Source organism: Spodoptera frugiperda, chromosome 10 (assembly GCF_023101765.2).
Source record: "Spodoptera frugiperda isolate SF20-4 chromosome 10, AGI-APGP_CSIRO_Sfru_2.0, whole genome shotgun sequence".
In the NCBI taxonomy this organism is placed as follows: Eukaryota; Metazoa; Arthropoda; class Insecta; order Lepidoptera; family Noctuidae; genus Spodoptera; species Spodoptera frugiperda.
In genome coordinates, this window is record NC_064221.1 from 339,282 (window position 1) to 354,112 (window position 14,831).

The 14,831-nt window shown below is 36.0% G+C and overlaps 1 protein-coding gene across 2 annotated transcripts in view; it reads left to right on the forward strand.

The window, feature by feature from the left end:
* LOC118277641 (uncharacterized) overlaps window positions 1-13,516 on the forward strand; it is a 230,047-nt gene extending 216,531 nt beyond the window's left edge. For both annotated transcript variants that reach the window (XM_035596532.2, XM_035596533.2), the window contains 7 exons: window positions 2,084-2,216; window positions 2,635-2,759; window positions 3,077-3,168; window positions 3,487-3,664; window positions 5,886-6,021; window positions 6,441-6,582; window positions 7,675-13,516. In XM_035596532.2, coding sequence (XP_035452425.2) covers window positions 2,084-2,216; window positions 2,635-2,759; window positions 3,077-3,168; window positions 3,487-3,664; window positions 5,886-6,021; window positions 6,441-6,582; window positions 7,675-7,749 — 881 coding nt within the window. In that variant the 3' untranslated portion in view covers window positions 7,750-13,516. The remainder of the gene's footprint in view (window positions 1-2,083; window positions 2,217-2,634; window positions 2,760-3,076; window positions 3,169-3,486; window positions 3,665-5,885; window positions 6,022-6,440; window positions 6,583-7,674) is intronic.
* Window positions 13,517-14,831: the final 1,315 nt, after the last annotated feature.

The window sequence follows — 14,831 nt, forward strand, 5'->3', positions numbered from 1 at the left end:
GAATTTTATTCTCTGTTCAGTCAAACTTTAATTAATTATATTATAATATGCGTCATCGTCAATTAAAAATTATAGCGTATTTTAATTAATTTGAAAACGCGAATACACTAAACATAACAGTATATTTTTAAAGCCGGCCATTAGTTTGGTCCCATAGCTTGAGGAACTCATTCCCGTGCGCTCATTGGCTGGCTATGAACGTAACGACTGTCATTGGCTCTTTCCAATTAACATGGCGGACGCTTGAGAGTTAATCGAGCGTGTGCACAGCGGTAATGTTCATCATTTGTTGTAAACGAGATCAAGGCAAAGTTTCATAGTACAGGCCTCAATGGACATAGGTGAAATACTGTGCTTTCTCTAGGACTAGTAGTTATTCAGCCCTGTGTAATATGTTTTTTCATAGAACTATGTGCCAATTATTTCAGTTAAAGAAGAGTTAGTCAAGAAATCTTCCTCTGTTCTAAAACTAAGAGCCCGCTCTTAGTTTCAATGATTTTTAAATGAGGTGAAACTTACTGAAATGAAAACGCCTGATCCTAAGTTACAGCCTGTATATTTAATTATGAAAATAAATGAGAGAGCTATAGTAGAACGCAAAGCAACCCCTACAGCATGACTAAGATAATATTGATACTAACGGATCATATTAGTATAAGTGCAAACAGTCACATAGTTTCACAGCTTAGTTATTACATCCTCGCAGCTCAGCTACACACCACATCTCAAGTGGAAAAGCAGCTTAACACATCAATAAGTGTATTAAAACGATCTAAAATCCCAAGTGTGATATGCGATCATTCGCATTCGACTATAAAAAAAAAACAAAACCAACAAATCATGACACTCACTGACAAGATTTCATATCAACAATACTTCACATCTCACCTGGTCTCCAAGAACTCCATTCCAGTACATAAGTGTCAGTACACACATACACTGGTATCAGAGAGTTTGACACAAATTATATGTAAACTGATTACGTCGAGCACCGAGCGAGTAACGCGAGCCAATCACACACTGATTGAATGCCATTATACTCACAAACCTTTCAATGTACTCGGTACTCGCAGGGAAATATTCTTCAAGTGTGAGTAAAGTATCACTCTTAACTTTATTATCGAAGAAATCGGTGTTATATTGAGTTTTAGACGTTGAGTAAATTGACTTAGTGATGCTTACCTATAACTCATCTGTTGTTATCATCATCATCACCATAAATGAACCCATTCTGAAAACTTGACTATGAACATCCATTGCCAGAACACCGACATGGATAAGCAGAACATCACAGTTTCAAGGTTTAACGCCCGAATACTGAAATGCTACTCAATTTTAAGTTGTACTTAAATATCGTGCTATCTCTGTCAGTTTATAAAGAATTGATAGTGACAGGATTAGTTTTGAGAGCGTCTCAAAATTGAGTAGCGTTTGAGTATTCGGACATAGGTCACGTTTAAGTTAGTTAAAAAGCGCTGCTGACTACTCTTATTTCCCATTAGCCTATATTAATCGGCCTTACCTTCTATATAGAATAGAATCAGGCGATACTTTGCAGAAATCCATGCTACACTAACAATGCATTAGATATTTAGTTTTATCTATGAGCGGAATTGAAATTAAAAATGTAATGTATTGTTAGTGTGACCTTACTTTCTTTTTAATCCAAATTCTTTAGGTTTTCACGCTTCCTTATCAACATGAAAATTCTTATCTTAAGTTAAAGTACATATCGTCACGCCTTTTTTTAATCCCCTAAGGGCAGAGGTGCACATTATGGCACGTAATGCCACTGTGTACACCCACTTTTCACAATTCATGTTGTAAGTCCCATGTAATAGGTGGTGAGCCTATTGCCATATACCGGGCACATTTCCAGACTCCGTACTACCACTGAGAAATTTTCGAAAAACCGAAAAAAGCCCAGTAATACTTCGCCCGACCCGGGAATCGAACCCGAGACGGGAATCTAACGAGGCAATCAAAGTTTAAGTACTCATAAAAATAGTTTTTATTTTTTCTAATTTGTATCGCATGTATATCAAACAGAATTATATAGTGAGCTCCTCTGCTTCTCCAACAGGTAAGGGTGTGGTGAACCGCGGCGACTCGCTGCGGTCGCGGCGCTCTCGCTCCAACACCTCGGTGGCGTCCAGCGCGTCCAGCACCGAAGCTGTCACCAGAGCATCCGCACCCTGCTCCTTAGCCTCGTCCAGGTATTATAAGCAACACCCATAATATATGTTAAGCATCATGATTTGTGTTTCATATCAATTATTGCTCAAGTATTTTTGGTTAACATTCGTTTTTTTTTTAATCGATAAAAACGAATGCTTGACTACAATCCCACCTGATGGTAAGTAGTGATGTAATCGTTGATGGTGAGGCGCACTAGTTTCTTAAGAGCCTATTCACTCTAGACTTGAAGACACCCACATTGTAATCTGATGGAAAAACCGCAGCAGGCAGATTTTCTACTACCCAATTATGCCCTAACTCCTCAAGCTTCATATTCTTACAGGGAGCTGGACAGACAAACCATTTTGCCCAAAAGAACTACATGTTTACTGTACGTAATGGAAATAAAATGCTTCCTCTCTATAAATAACTTATCAATCATGGTGTGCTTACCAGGGACTCGTCAGCGGGGCTCAGTTCGTACCGAGTGCTGGTGCTGGGCGCGCCGGGAGTCGGCAAGTCCAGCCTGGTGGGGCAGTTCATGACGTCCGAGTACCTGCACGCGTATGACACCAGCATCGGTGAGTAAAGCATGCAAGCAGAGGAAGTGAGAGACTCCTCTTACTCTTCACGTGGGTCACTAAAAGAAGTTCTTTAAGAAGTGACACTGAATATTGCTGCACCTTGCCCTTGAAAGAAAAAGGCATCATTGCTCAATGTGGCATAATTCCGAACATAGCGTGTTCTAACATAATTATCATTGCAAGCACCCCTTTGCTCAGAAAGCCAAACAAATTACCCTAAGGTGATTTTAACTTCACTCCTTATAATCTACTTAAGCACCACCACCACGTTCACCACCTAAGTTAAACCGTTGCACGTTTGTATACTGTTTCAGACGATGAATCTGGAGAAAGATCAGTGTGCGTGCTGCTGGCGGGCGAAGAGTCGGAGATCACGTTCCTGGACGCACCGCCTGACCATATTATTGTAAGTCTGTCTAAAGTTAATGCTGGGGTGTTATCGGATTTTCGAAAATTTCTCAATAGCACGGAGTCTGGAATTGTGTTCAGTATATGGCAATAGGCTCACCCCCTATTACGTGGGACTTATAACACAAATAGTGAATAGTGGGTGTACATTGTATAGCGGCATTACGTGTCGTAATAAGCCCTCTGCCTACCCCTTCGGGGATAAAAAGGGCGTGACGTTGCTTTCTGTCTAAGTTGAAAGAAAAGCCGAGGAAATATTTTTCGAATATTGAGTCTGCTTTCACTCAGTATCTTAACTTCCACATGTATCTTCCAGACGGAAGGGTGTGCCCACGGGTACTGCGTGGTCTACTCGACAGCTGACAGAAGCAGCTTCATGGACGCGGAGAGGAGACTCCAGATCCTATGGGCAGCTGGCCACACCTCGCGGAGAGCTGTGATCCTCGTCGGGAACAAGGCTGATCTGGCCAGGTCCAGAGCTGTTCCTACTGATGGTAAGATATTATTTCCAGCATTAACCTAATTGTAGGTAGACAGGCAAGTTTACTCCAATCTGTCAAGGAATTTTCGCTGTTATTCCTTTTGTTTAAAGTCGATTCGACAGATTGGTTGATAAGCTTGTTGTGTTTGTTCTTACTTGTTAAGTTCTAAGCTAATGTAAATTAGACGGTTTCCAATTTTCATGAGATCGTGAAATAAATGATCTCATTAGCAGACTTTGTATTGAGGTTTCGTTAATCCTGCTTTTATAATGATACGTAAGAACGTGTGTACATTCATTTAATTTTAAACGCAAACATTGAACCGATCCTATTAACGAGGCAATTACAAGCCTCTTGGAGCTGTTGAAACCATTACATTTTTGTGAAATGACCGAAACAAACTCATGATTAAAGCCAGATCTCCCCAATTATGTGTCGTGAGCACAAATTTAACGTTTTTAATTAAATTCCCGGCAAATTCTGTGTACATACCAATTAGCCACGACAGACGGCGCTGTTAACAACCGCTCACCACATTTTGCTAACAGTAATTTCACAGGCGCTTATAATAAATGTTAAGCTTCACTTTTTGCATACCAACTTACGAATTAATTTCCATGTTTTATTGTTAAAAATCGCTTCAATAACAACAATATACTAATAAAATAAACCTGGATGAATAGATACCTACTACGTTTACATTTTAATTGCTTTTACAATTTTAACAGGCGCACAAAGTACGTTCATTTGTCAATTCCAGTTTCAGAGGCTATTTAACGAGGAAGTAATTTTCAAAGACAAAAGTTATAGATTGGCCCGATAGGCGTCACTTCTGTGAAGTTCTTTAATCAAACTGTCAATTGTCTTTCTTGTCTCAGTGCCAATCTTTATGAGACGAGCCTATCTACATTTTAGTGTCATTGACTTTCGGATAGATTGCAAAAAACGATATTTTGATAAAACATTAATGTTACAAAGGTTTCCATATAATTTTAATTGTGAAACACGGAATACCTACGATTCCTGAAGAGTGTGAAAATATATCAACACCGAAATGATTTAAAAAATGTAATAGAAAGCTAAGTATTAAATAAATAGCGTAAGTTTAAAAAAAATACGTTAGTGCTTATATTTCACTAGCAATACAATAAATTTTTAGTTTTTATGCCGATTGTAGATGTGTTTTCACAAAAACACACACACGACACGCAACAAATACAAACAAGAATATCTTTATCTTTACAAAAACACTCGACATATGTTTCGCTCCTCCACGGAGCATCTTCAGGAGGTGTCGACTTGGCAACTCCTTAGATACTTACCCCTAAAGAATTTCAATTTCAATGTCTACAGAAGATAGCGTCCCTAAACCCCAATATTATTAATGAGCTCCTCCTCCCAGCCCCACTCCCCTCCACTATGCGGCAATAACTCCTGATGAGACCTGATCACTCAGGCATTGCTTTAATTTCCCCTTTGAGCCACATCACCCGGTCGACTGCACACAAACGTCAATTTCAACATTCAAAAGCTAATTACTGGCTTCTGGAATATTCTCGGTAACACTCAAAATACTCAGTAATACTCAGTATTACTCAGGTAGGAATATTGAAACCTTTGAACGTTTCCCAGCTCGTAGGTTAGGTAGTTAGGTAATGAAATAATTCCGTGACCCATATAACTGTGGTATATGTAGGTAAATACTACACTATGAATTTACATAATGTATTGCCTAGTTAATAGCACATAACGTGACATGATATATCTGCATGGTGACCCGCTGCTAACCATGCTATCGTGAGTTCAATTCCCTATACGAACAAATATTTAAATGGGTGTGTTAAATTACTAACACTGCGACACAGGACCTAGGACTTTTCCATTATATTATAATCATTGTGTTATTCTAATACCTGTTTTTACTTTTCACCAATCTATAACTTCTATAAGTAACAAGTAACAGTACAAGTATAGGTACAGTTTAGGTGCTCGCTCACGCTAAGGAACTCTTAGTTAAGTGGTGGTTTAGGAATGGTTAGTTAAAACAGCAATTATTAATTGGTCAGGCATAGCACATTTAAATATACTAAAATTAAATGATTTTTATGAGTTGTACCATAACTCGATAGATGGCATTAGCCTATAGTTTTGTTACCTTAACGGTATTATGTACTTTTACCTTAGTATTGAAATAAAAATGATTGTAATTGAATATAATGTAATTGTGCGACAGAGGGCAAGAACCTGGCGACGTCGTACGAGTGCAAGTTCATCGAGACGTCGGTGGGCATCAACCACAACGTGGACGAGCTGCTGGTCGGCCTGCTCACGCAGATCCGGCTCAAGCAGCAGCACGCCGAGAGAGTCAGGTAGGGGAATATACGAAGACAATTTGTGAGCCTGTGGAGCTAGTGTGATATCGTGAATGTTTCGTTCTTCGTCTAATAGGGAATTAGTCAGTGTCACACCATAGGACGTTCAATATTTGACAGTGTGCTGTGATTGGACAAAAAACCTTTTCCTACATCTGATGAGCTGATGGTGACCTGATAAACTGATGCTGACCTGATGAGCAACAATACGGTAGCCCCTGTTACAACACAACCGCGAAAAATATGTCTTCAACGGGCGGCAAAAGGTCCACCTAATAGCAAACAATTGGCGATGCCAATGAGGGTGTTCATTAGCATCGCCAATAATTATTTGAAGGTGTATGTGTATTTGGAAATGGGGGAATCTTACTATCTTTCGTAATCTTTTCTAAGTCTATAACACTGCCATGTTCCAGAAAGCGCAGCAATTCGCGCAAAAATCGTGCGCGTGCGCGCTCTCCGCTGGAGACGGAGACTCCTGCGCCGGCCGCCCCGCCTCCCTCCGCCTCCGCCAACAGCACGCCACGCAAGCGCACCAGGCTCTCTGCCAGTGTCAAGGTACGCTCTAGCTCCATTCAATTCAGAAAGTTACTAAGATAAATTCTGGATTAGTTTCATTTTTTGACAGAAACCCCATACAAATACTTAGGTCAAAAATCAATTTTGATTCTCAGATTTTACATTAAAATCAGTAAGAATCAATTCAGGCTGATAAATCAATTCGTTTCTGGCTCAGTGATTAGTCATAGACATAGGTCGGAAAGTGTAAAGGAATTAAAAAAAATTTACAACACATTGTCTTAAAGCCCGGCTGTGTTAAAGCAAGGAAGTAATTTTATTAATTTCCCTTCAAAACTAAATATTGTAAAGTTTTCACAGTCCTTGCACCATTTTACGAGAGAGCTGGAAATTATTTAATATAATTACTTAGTACATAGTGAAGTAAGGATATGTTGCAATATCGACCGCTGACCGGTGTGCACTTCCTATATATTTATTGAGGAAGCAAATTATAGCACCTGCTGTTTACCGCTTACAGTATTGTACACAAACTATGAATAACCAATAAAATATTAGAATGTCGCTGTAAACCTGTTTCCTAATTCATTATTTGCTGTTGATTTATAATGTCAGTGAAAGAGAATGAAAAGTCTTGTACATGATTGTATTGTTGGCAAGAGGCCACAAGGTTGACAGTATAATACAGTATTATGTACCTGTTAAATATTAATTAGGACCCGGAATGGTTCAACTTTTGGTCACCTATTTACTTTCAGAAACAAATTCCCTTTGTTCATCATTTTCTCATGTATTTCATCTGGTGATGGCTCTTATTTAACAGAAAACTTATAACAAAGATCATTAAAAATCATTAACAAAGATCAAAAAAAGGAGTACTTTGGCGATACTATGTAGATTTTTCCATATTCGATATAGGGTCGATTTTTTAATCAACAGACAATTTTTGTTCATAGAATTTATTCTATGAACAAAAATGGCGGGGCCATAATGAGCCATAATGAGGCATTTGAATTTTTTACAGTATTCTACTACTAATCCTCCAATAAAGTTTTCTGGCGTTGAAAAAATCGGCCCTTCGTAACAATAACTGAGTTAAAGTAAATTACAGTTAGTGATCCTATTTTCCAGGTGCGTGGCCTGCTGGGCCGCGTGTGGGCCCGGGACTCGAAGTCCAAGTCGTGCGAGAACCTGCACGTCCTCTAGCACTCAGCCGCCGAGTCCGTCGCCTGCTTCCCGTTTTTCGACTGTGCTGCCACCTATACTTAAACTTGGTGACAGTTACTACGTGAACCATACTGTTTTGGGATCTTGTGTGAACTGAAGTCTGATATTTATCATAGTTTTAGGTTTTTCGGTTTGGGTCTAGTCAGTAGTCAGTGCCCAATGTCTCGTTTATTTTCAAAAGAACCTATAGGTTTCCATACAGATCTAGAAATGATTTTAGTTATAGATATTTTTCAAATGTTCACACAAAGTTCTAATTCAGGCTATGTCATCAAATGTGTATGTCTAACCTACCCCCATAGCACCCCTGTAGCGAGAATCCCATCACCTTAATTCTATAGATTCCTCAAGAGATGGCGCTGAAACTATAGTGGCAACGCCATCTATTGAGATGTAGGTAAATTAATGTTTACAGTAGAATAATAAAACCAACACAATATGTGTATTTTGGTTTCATTATTCTAAATATGGAATGAATCAGTCTTCTAATACTTTTAGAGCTTCTGACTTTACTGAAATAATAAAATGAATCTTATCTTGCTATGCTGTTCAGAAAAACGGGTAAAATAATGAACACGTATCGGGAACTTGACGGATCGGCGGTAAATAAAATTTTAAATGAATAAAATTAAATGAATTTGTAAACAAATATAAATTGTTGGAGGACTGAATTTAAATAAATCGTAGTGAAAATTAAACGTCTAATGTTTTGAGTGTTTGACGGGTGTTGTTCGTGTGACGACGCTAGATGGCAGTGTTTTTAATTAAGAATATTTTATGATATAAAACTTACAATATAAAACAGTTTCTCATAAACGATAGGATATTAATGCAGCGACATTTAACTTCCAATATTTAACATTGCTATATAATAAAAACCTGTTATTATGATACTACATATGTATTTGCCAAACACAGGATCGTTGTTAGACATTACACCCGTCAGAAAAGGATTTTAGATTTTCCGTTCAATAAAATATAATGAGAAAGAAAAAAAGAATTTTAAAGATATCGTATTGATATTTATAAACAATGGTATTATTCAAGTAGGTTCTAGAGGCTTAATGAGTATTAGCTAACGAATGAATAGACCTATGACGTATTATTGTGATCCCAGTGTGACAGTAATATATTTGTACTCCATTTAAATATTATATCGTCATTTTATAACTACATACATAATTAACCGTCATTTTAAATCATATTTAAGTAATTCTATTCGTATTTTGTAAGACAAATTCTGTTGTTTATTTAAATTATTGCATATTATATGTATTTAATTGCAATTTGCGTATAAGTAAGTTTATTATAATTATGTTTAAATTTTAAGTAAAATTGTTTATGTGATACGTATAAATTATATTTAATCTAGTCATTTAATGTAAGAATGATTATTCGCTGTACATTTATTCGATGAATCAGACATAATAGTGATTATAATTAAATGTATAAATATAATTATATCCCAAACTCATTATATAATCTTCCACTAAGTGTAACCCATTCCATTGCGAAGTAACTTATTGTTATATTATGTAACCAAGTGTAATATTTATTGTTATTCTTAGCCAAACTGTTTAACATTTTATACGTAACTGGTGTAAACTATTGAGTGTATGTTACACAATGTTTTATTGTTATTTATTTAGTTATTACTTTGACGTGAAGACTAGACGTATATATGTTTTTACCAGAAATGCGCACACAAGCACATGCGCCATAAAATAGCGACTGCATATACGCATACATGTGAAGTGAGCATCGCGCATGCGAGGTTATATTTAATTTAATTTTAAGTGCGCATGTATAACGCTTCATATTTCTTAATTCGTTAATATTGTAACTTTTCTACCTAAATCGTACCTACACCAGAGAGCCTAGTGCGAGTTATGTGTGCATTACCGCGTTTAGCCTTCTGATTGGTTACTTAACTTGAGCTGGCCAATCAGAACGCCGAACGTCATAAACGTGTCGATCGCGTTAACGTAAAACAAACTCGCACTAGGCCCTCTGTACTCGTATCACACATTTATACTCACTTTCATATTTCACTACTAAACTGCATTATAAAGATATATCAACAAAATATTTGGGTCCACCGCTGCAAAATTTGGCGTAACGAATTAATTAAGGCTATCGTTTGTTTATATCGTGAGAGTACATAGGAGGTAGCAGTAGAGTGACGTCATTGATTTAGTCATCAGCTGACACACGGCTAGTACGTATCGCTTAGCGTAGCTTTTACATAGATGCTGGGATTATGGAAGCTGGGCAAACGTTTCGAGTTGAATTTGAGAGTGAAGATCACAATTTAGAGTTAGGAAGGCTTCTTATATTGTGGTAAATGGATCTGACTTGTTTGGGTGTTACCACACCTATCAATCGATAGTTCGTCGATGGCATCGATTGACATCGGTCGACATTAATCGATCGGTGTGGTAGCTTTACTTGATCGACGGATACCGGTCGACTAACCAATGGATCGCTTGCCGGTCGATGCCATCGGTCGAAGTAGATTGATTATATTCCGACCGGAAACTATCGATCGACATCGACTATCGATCGTTTGGTTTAGTAGAAACTATCAATCGACGTCGACTATTCCATTCTTCCATCGACCGATGGCATCGATCGACGATCGCTTGATTGGTGTGGTAACACTCTTATACGAAGGATTTGTAGAGTTCTGGTTTATCATGAACATGTAATGGATTAATGTAGTTACCTCCCAACTATTGGAGTCATTGATTTTTTAGTCTGTGTGACCCATTTGATCACAATGTAAGAATCAGGTGTAGTAGAATAAATAGCTGAAATTAATATAATAAAGTAATAAAATAACATTCGATGCATTCGACAAATCAAAATTGTGACATTCGAGATTTACAGTGAAAGAACAAAATTACGAGTCCATCCAAATAATAGATTGCCAAAACAAAATATTATGAAGAAAACAAAAATAATGATAAATATGTTCCTCGAAGTTATTAGGACGGTAGTGTACGGTTGTTAGCGACCCCGCATAGACATTCTGTTGTCCCTTAGAAGTGGTGGTTTGGACAGAGCATAGAACGTGGAGACGACACCTACTGCCAATGTAACTGCCATTTATTATAACAAGTGAATATACACACATGCATTAACATGCGCACAATACACCCTGTATTCATCTAGCTTTGACATAGTAATGCGCGTTCCGTTCACAAGTAACGATATTATAAATGTCATCTCCACTCTTGCTCTAAGCCAGATTTAGCGATATTATTATTTGAAAGAAAATGATTTCAATTTGAGTGCCTGATGTTCGGAATAATATAATAATTATTTGATCCCTCCGTAAAACCTGTTTGCCTTATTTTATTAGTGTCGTATTAATTTCATAGATGGCGTGCTAGGTATGTTTATACATAATATTATACTAGCATTATTGAATTATTAGTCAATAAAGTAATTTAGATGTATTTTAAACTTCTCTACTTGATGTTTAATTGTAATTCAGTATTGTAATTAGATTTTTGGTTTGGATGTTTTGATCGACTGACAATAAAGTGTTGCAATTAATAAATATTTAATATGTAAAGTACGTCAGTCGATTAATCATGCCAAACTATTAAAATCGAACAACGTGGAAGTTTTTAATGCTTCTGGTCGTTTATCTTAAGACATAATATATTTTAACCCCAGGGTCCAAAAAAACACCAATCTCGCCTCTCACTTGGACTATCCTGGCCCATTCTAGACCTGTAGACCATCAGCAGTAGAGTTTAGTGTTAGGAGCTAGGTTACTGGGTACCAACCAACGTGACGCCGTTTTTGTAAAAGTCATAAATTGTGAACGAGGTAAAAGTACTTGGACAATAGATTTTGTACGTTAACAAGCAAGAAGTTTCTTAAAATACATTCATTTCTATTAATTTTAATTGACAAAGTTATATAAAAGAAGAATTTTCGTGGGATTAGATATACGGACATGTAACTGTGAGATCGTGTAAGCGAATGTTGTATCCAGGGAAACGACAATAAGGTATCGCGAATTAGAAGAATCGTACCATTTGACGTTTCTATAAAAAAAAGTAATTTTACATAAAAAAATATAGCATTTATTAGAAAAATACGTGCAGCATATTTATTTAGCTTAGCTTCAACGGTTGGGAAGAACAAATGACAATAGAATTCCAAGATGGCGCTGATCAAATGACAGATGACAGTTGATACAAAGTGACAGCGCGCGAAATTAAAACTGTCAGCGGCCATTTTTAAATTTCACGGGAAAGTTGAATAAAAACCAATGTGTGTGTAATAAAATAATGAGTAATTAACTAACGGAGTGTGTGGAACTAATTCTACTGCTGTTCCCTTTCCCTTTCCCCGATTGCTTTGCGATATAGTCACACTTGTGCCAGAATGACACTTTAGCGACATTCTTAGCCCAAGTTGTAGGTCAAACGAATATGGAACATGGGATTTGTATTTAGAGAAATATATAGATAATACCTCCTATATAATAATATCGAAAAAGTGCATGTAATCGATGAATTTTGAAACGAATGATCTTAAAATACCTTTTTGATGAAGCATCTTAATATTTGATGCAAAAGAAAGTATAAAGGGGGTCTCTAAATAGTAAAATCCCTATGTTCGAAATGTCGTAGTAGATCTTATATACCTTATATAGGTTCACGCCTAATTATAATAATCCCATCGGACCACGTTAAGCAATATATCTATATATTTGATAGGCCCATAGATATTTCATAGATTTTTAGTAGGCGTAGCTTACTTTAGAATTTTATATTTAAATAGTAAAATATTTATAGTGTCGATGTCTCCATGTGAATACGTCATTTTATGTGTGTTTTAATATTATTCTGGATTTTATATGTGTTGTTATATAATGTAGAGCTCACGTCTGATATTGTGAATTATATATAGCATGAATATTTATACAACATCAACAAAATATACGAGGCGGGAATTTTTAAGACTTTTTATGGAACACCAAATATATTTCCTTTTGTAAATTTACTCACGTCGTTGATTATATATGTTTTACAATATCAGGTAGCAACGTATCAGTGTATTTAGGTTACAACATTAATCCATGCAACAATTTAAATAATTCATTGGTAGTTGGAAACTGTCTTTTTGTAAGATATAAACGTTTTTTGGATAAAATGTACACATTGTCATATACTTTTGTATATTTGCAAATAGTCAGAGATCTATGCAAACCAAGTATATAATATATAGCCATTTATATACAGTATATACTTTTGTAATACAAAAGCAATATTAACAACAACTTTGAAACAAAGAAATGATTTAAGGTAAGGGTAAGGCTATTTGCAAATAAACAAAATATACGCTTAAACCCATATACCGCGCATTCGATAGAGGAATCCCTTTTTAATAAAAAAATAATACCTACCTACCATAACACATTATTATAAAATAATCATAAATTCGCCAATTGACTGTCTCATCGGAATATCATTTTGAAGTATAATATTATTAATTATTACATATCCGATATACACAATTTTCTGAAGAAATTTTTACGCACAAGATATGAATATCAACAAATATCAAGCGAACTGTTTAGTGGACGCCCAAACGTTGGGCGTTGGGCGTTGGTTACTTTCCCGTGTTTATTTTACATTGTTTTCTAGAATTATTGTGCCGTACTTGTTTATCTGTTGTTTAATGTAATTTCGAAATATATTCTGATGTTTTATTATATAAAATATTTATTGTTGTTTTATTTTGACACGCCTACATTACTTTCAGGGTATCCAAAAAAAGTTCAAGTGTTGTATAAAGATGGAGTTAAGAATCGTGTGGCATTAGGTCTTTTTTTAACGGGGGGAAATTTTTCAATGTCTTCTCCTACCTTGAGCGAGGCGAGAGGAAATTTCAGACTCTTATTGATTAAAAACCCGATAAACCCGCTAGGTAGTCCGCAACTCCGGATCAGGCAGCAGTCCCACTGGCAATAGGCTTGCCACTTCGTTTTTCTCTGAGAAAATACATCTATACATATAATAAAATCGTAGAAAAGTGCTGTCTGTACATTGAAAATAAAAATAAAAAAAATAGCAGGGGTTATTGTTATGTCGATATCGAACCCAAAAATGTAATTAACTTTTTTTTGTCTGTTTGTCTGTTTGTCTGTTTGTCTGTGTGTCTATGCGCGCTAATCTCAGAAACGGCTGATCCGAGTTGGATGCGGTTTTCACGAATATATTGTGGTATGCTTCTATTAACATTTAGTTTTTGTTTCATGTCAATTGGTTCATAAATAAAAAAGTTATGTCAAATTAAAGAATCACGTCGAACACTATTCTATGCTTATACCATAATCTCCGCAACTATTTGACGGATTTGGTTGAAAGGACATGGCTAAACCAAAGTATGGACGTCGTAACCCGTACAAATAAATATTGTATAAATATGGTACCTAGTAATAAATAAAGTGCATAAGTAAAAATTGATATTTTGTAATTAAGAAGGTCCAGAAACTTGGCATATCTGCGCAATCCCGAAAATAAAGTAGCGCTCCTACGTCAAACAACGTTACAAAATCTTCAAAATATAACATTGCTGTGAACTTTTACCAAGGCGTTTTGATGAACCTGAGCCGAAAGTTATTTATATATGAGGTAGATAGGTAAACAATTCTGCTTATACTAGATAATGAACACAAAGTAACCAAGGACAGACACAAAATATATAGTAACATTGTGCAATCTTATACAAAATATATATTTTGTGTCGATCAAAACATTTACAATTATTTGGTTTCAGAAAAAAGTCATTATATTACCGTTATTAAAAATTGATGTTCGTTTAATTATTTCGATTTGATTTTCGGGGAAACTAATGTCCTAATAATAGCTTGCAGTACCTACTTCCGTGTTGTCATGTCAAACCACAACAGAAAAAAATCAATTATGAAACTTATTTTTTGTTAATTTTTGTTCACCAAGTTATAAGAATTAGTTAAACACAAAATAATTCATAAGTGAATATTTAAATGATACGGGTTAGCGTGAAATTCGTAT